The sequence below is a fragment of the Lactuca saligna genome, chromosome 7 (genome assembly GCF_052625555.1).
Source record: "Lactuca saligna cultivar CGN05327 chromosome 7, ASM5262555v1, whole genome shotgun sequence".
Classification (NCBI taxonomy): domain Eukaryota; kingdom Viridiplantae; phylum Streptophyta; class Magnoliopsida; order Asterales; family Asteraceae; genus Lactuca; species Lactuca saligna.
The window spans coordinates 36,660,855-36,665,951 of NC_136423.1; the positions used below are offsets into that span (position 1 = coordinate 36,660,855).

At 31.1% G+C, this 5,097-nt stretch overlaps 1 protein-coding gene across 1 annotated transcript; it reads right to left on the minus strand.

Annotated features, from left to right (window-relative positions):
* Positions 1–1,991: 1,991 nt before the first annotated feature.
* On the minus strand, positions 1,992–4,890 carry LOC145006830 (uncharacterized). The gene is made up of 5 exons (XM_078965869.1): positions 4,514–4,890; positions 3,822–4,396; positions 3,402–3,592; positions 2,861–3,042; positions 1,992–2,790 (listed from the first exon to the last, which is right to left on the minus strand). Exons 1-5 carry the CDS (start codon positions 4,888–4,890, stop codon positions 1,992–1,994), a joined length of 2,124 nt encoding a protein of 707 aa, XP_078821995.1.
* Positions 4,891–5,097: the final 207 nt, after the last annotated feature.

Here is a 5,097-nt window from a genome sequence, read left to right on the forward strand (position 1 = left end):
GTGTGATTTTTCTGGAATGCATAATTTAAAAACTCATAAAACTCAAGATACCCAATATCACCATCTATTATATCATTTTAGGACTAACAGACAGGTGGTTTTCATGTACTTACAAAAAAACCTCACTACACAAATCCTATACTACTCTCAATAACATTTCACTCACCCTAATCTAAAAGATGAATAAGAACAACAACTTGTATCTCAAGAATACACAGAAAACCCTTAATACAAAGTAAACCCTAAAACGAGAGGAAAAACGAGGGAGCTCTGTGAACTGAATGAATGAATAATGAGCCACGAGCCATTAATCACTTTAAATATCTGAGTCACCTTTAACTCGAAGACCCACGCATAAACCCGAACTGTGATCAACTTACCATATTCAACCCTTCAATATAGCAAGATTACCTGTAACACCCTTATAACATTTAAACTATAACAATTAAAATGTTAGTTTGACAATATATATTTCAACATCCCCCCTCAAACTAACAATTTTAAAACAACTACTTCTTAGAAAATGGATCAATCATACAAAGTTTATTACAAAAAATGTCATGTTGTGAAGACACAAGAGACTTGGTAAATATATCTACAACTTGATTAGAAGAACTAACTTTAATCAATTTTACCACTCCTTTAACAATATTTTCTCTTATAAAATGAACATCAATTTCAAAATGCTTGGTTTTATCATGAAACACTAGATTCATAGCTAACTTTATAGTTGACTCATTATCACAAAAAATATTTACAGGAACAGATACTTTAAAACCAATATCATACAGAATTTTTAGAATCTAGATTAATTCACATGACAATGAGCTTAAAGCTCTGTATTCAGACTCTGTAGAGGAACGTGATAGTGTAGTCTGTTTCTTACTTTTCCAAGAAACAGGAGAATTACCAAAAACACTGCATAACCAGTTACAAATTTTCTAGAAAACAATCTTTTTGCCCAATCTGCATCAGGAAATCCTTTTAACACTAATTCATTAGACTGAGATTTTAAAATACAAACACCTTTACCTGGACTGTTTTTAAGATACCTTAATAACCTCATTCCTACCTGAAAATGAGCTTTAGTAGGTTTATGCATATACTAACTCAAAACATGCACAACATATGCAATGTCAGGTAAATAAGTTTACCAACTAATTTTTGAAAATTAGTAATATTTTCTATTAAAACATTTTTGCTATCATCAAAAACAACATTTGTTTCAAGAGGTGTTTTAACAAGCTTACAGCCCAACATACCAAAATCATGTAAAAGCTCCAAACAGTACTTTCTTTGACACAAACAAATTCCATTTTGAATATTAATCACTTCAATTACCAAAAAATATTTTAACTTACCCAAATCTTTTATAAGAAACTGAGATTTCAAAAAATCTTTTACCTTTGTTATTTCTTTTTCACAATTTCCTTTAACAATAATATCATCAACATATACAAGTAATATAACAATCAACTTCCCTGAAACTTTAACAAACATAGAGTAATCATTATAACTTTGTTTAAAACCAAAATTAAATAAAGAATTACTCAATTTTTCATTCCACTTTCTTGGAGCATGTTTTAATACATATAAAGATTTTAACAATTTACAAAACATGTTGTCATTTTTACTATGATAACCAGGAGGTAATGATATATAAACATCTTCTTCTAGAGACCCATATAGAAATGCATTATTAATGTCAAACTGATATAAATTTCAATTAGAATTTATAACTAATGTAAGAACAACACGCATAGTAACAATTTTGGCAACATGACCAAAAGTTTGCTCATAATCAATTCCTACCTTTTGATTATAACCTTTTCCACTATCCTAGCTTTATATCTTTCTATTTCTACATTTGATTTATATTTTATTTTATAAATCCAACGACAACCAATGGGTTTTCTATCTTTAGGCAAATCTATTATTATCCATGTATTATTTCTATATAAAGCTTGCATTTCTTGATTCATAGCTTTAACCTATTCAGAATCAAGAGATGCCTCATCAAATGATTGAGGTTCAACAATTTTATCAAGATTAGACACAAAACATTTATTCTCAGAAGTTAACTTTGAATAATTAAGAATTTTTTCAATGCCATATTTATATTTTCCTTCTACTATATAATCACTGAATTTAGATGGAAGTCTAGTTTCTCTTCTTTCACGAGAAACATCTATGGATTGAATATCAGAAGAATTAGGCACAAAAGAATTATTTTCCTCAGTCCTGACAAATGAGTCAGGAGAACTAGTAGAACTAGGACTAGACCCATCAAATAAAGGCACATTGAACTCTTCAAATCTCAAACTAGTATTTGAATCTTTTCTTGTATGATCTGTTCTACTAGGACTTAAAGGAGAAATAGCACCATCTAAATGATGGTCCAGTCTCTGAGTTCTACTAGGAATACCATCATCAACACAATTTTCAGTGGATAAAGGATCATCATAGGAAAATGGATCAAACTCACTAGAAACATTACTAGGACTACTAAAAACAGAATTTTGCATTTTGAATGGAAACACAGATTCGTAGAACTTAACATCCCTGGAAACAAACATAGAATTTGAATCAAGACTTAACACTTTATATCCTTTCTTGTCTAAAGAATAACCCATAAAAACACATTTTTCAGAACGAGGAGAAAACTTATCAGAATTATTTAGATTAGTAGTAAAGCACAAACAACCAAACACATGAAGATTATCAAAATTAGGAGATTTTTTATAAACTAACTCATATGGAGAAAGACCTTTCAAAACAGAAGAAGGAGTTCTATTAATAAAAAAAAACAGATGTGAGAATAGCATCACCCCAATATTTTAATGGAACTCCTGATTGAAACATTAAAGCCCTAGCAACATTGAGAATATGCCGGTGTTTCCTCTCCACAACCCCATTCTGTTGTGGAGTGTAAACACAAGTAATTTGATGAACAATACCATGATTATCACTAAAACTTCTAAAACGAGAATTTGTAAACTCAGTACCATTATCTGTTCTTATTGTTTTAACAAGAGCTTGAAACTGATTTTTCAACATATTAAAAAACACCACATAATATTGAAAAACTTCTTCTTTGGACTTAAGGAGAAAGACCCAAGTAGCTCTAGAATAATCATCAACAATAGTCAAAAAGAACCAAAAACCTCCTATACATTCAACTTATAAGGTCCCCACACATCTAGATGAATAAGCTCACCAAGAGACTTAGTCACATGGCTACTATTATGAAATGTATCTCTTGTCTGTTTAGACTTATGACACACATCACAAGGAGGAAAAGAAACATTACTAAAATTAAGTTTATCTCTAAGAAAGTTTAAAGCTTGGTCAGCAGGATGACCAAGTCTACTATGCCAAGTAAATTTAGACACGCAACAAACATTCTTAGAAACAGAGGACTTATTACCTGCTATATATGGATCAAGATAATAAAGACCACCAGATTGATTACCAGTCTCCACCGTCCCCTTGGACTGTGAATCCTGAATATGAAAATTATGTTCATTAAAAACAACTTCACACTTACTATCTTTGCACAACTTATGAACAGACAACAAATTAACATTGAAATCTGAAACAACAAACACATCAAACAATGTAAGAGAACTTAACAACTGCATATTCCCAATTCTATTAATTTGAGCTGAAGAACCATTAGGGTGACTAACCCTTAGATTCAGTCTAGAAAACATCAACAGAATCTTGAAGATGAGACTCATAATTAATCATATGTTGACTAGCTCCTAAGTCAACAACCCATTTAGAACACTTATTATCAAGAAATGAATTACATGAAATACCTTCTATGTTGGCATTGACAGACGTATCATCTAACCCTTGCTTGTTATCACCAATAAGACTGAGAAACTTAGAATATTGCTCATTATTTAAAAAATGACAATCATTACAATTATCACCAGCCTTAGATCCAGAAGATTCAGTTTGAAATACAGAAGTTGAATTACTAGAAAAGGTTTTATTTTGATTATTAACTTCTGACCTTGGCTTATAATCTTTTGGATAACCAATGATTTTGAAAAACTTATCAATATTATGACCCTTAAGACCATAGTTTTTACACTGTGGTGTTTGACCCTTGGACTTAGATTTTTTCTGATCAACAAACTTGGATACAAAAGCGGAAGCAGAATTCTTAGAATTTGAATTTAAAGAATTAGAACCATGTTTTTTATTTGAATCCTCACGAGAAACTAAAGAAAATGCAGTTTTGACAGAAGGAAGAGGATCCATTAACAAAATATGACTCGTAACTTGATTATAAGAATCATCTGAACCACTCAAAAACTGCATTAACTTCATTAATTTTGAATGACTCTTAAAACTATCAACAGCTTCACAAGTACACTCAGTAAGACTAGTTCACCCATCAAATTCTTTCCAATATGAATTTAGTTTACTAAAATAATCAGACAAAGATAAACTACCGTGAGAAAGAGACACAATTTTTTGATGGACATTAAAAATAACAGACCCATCAGTTTTATGGTAAGTTTCATTTAAATCATTCCAAAGATCATAAGCACTTTCTGAACAAGCATGGTTGGCATACAGATTCTTAGAAATAGAACCAAGAATCCAAGAACAAGTAATAGCATTGGCACGTTCCCATTTAGACTCTTTAACAGGATCATTAACAGGTTTAGACACAGTTCCATCAGCAAAACCAAGTTTATTACTAGCCTTCAAAGCTCTAATCATAGAACTTCGCCAAATTCTAAAATTTTCAGTTCCTAACAATTTGAAACTGATAACACTAGTAACTGTATAATCTGAAGGATGAGCATACAAAGGATCATCAAAGTTGACTACAGGATCTGGTTTAGACCCAGACTCACCAGAATCAGTCATATGCAAGAAATCAAACAAACAAAGATATCAGTGAAAGCCTTAGAGTCCAGATGGTCACCACAATATGTCGGGGCCCAAGACAAGTAATCACCGAATCAAGAAACCAACAAAAACTTAAAAAAATAAACTAAAACAAGTTCTTATCAAAACAACCAACAAAAAAGGAACAAGAAGACCTCACAGTGAGAGCAGATGATAACCAATAGA

Coding starts and splice junctions, on each gene's coding strand:
- LOC145006830 (XM_078965869.1), bottom strand. CDS start 4,890: ATGACTGATTCTGGTGAGTCTGGGTCTAAACCAGATCCTGTAGTCAAC. Junction 4,397..4,513: donor ACTTACCATAAAACTGATGG/GTCTGTTATTTT, acceptor TGGGTGAACTAG/TCTTACTGAGTGTACTTGTG. Junction 2,791..2,860: donor AATGTTGCTAGGGCTTTAAT/GTTTCAATCAGG, acceptor TTTTATTAATAG/AACTCCTTCTTCTGTTTTGA.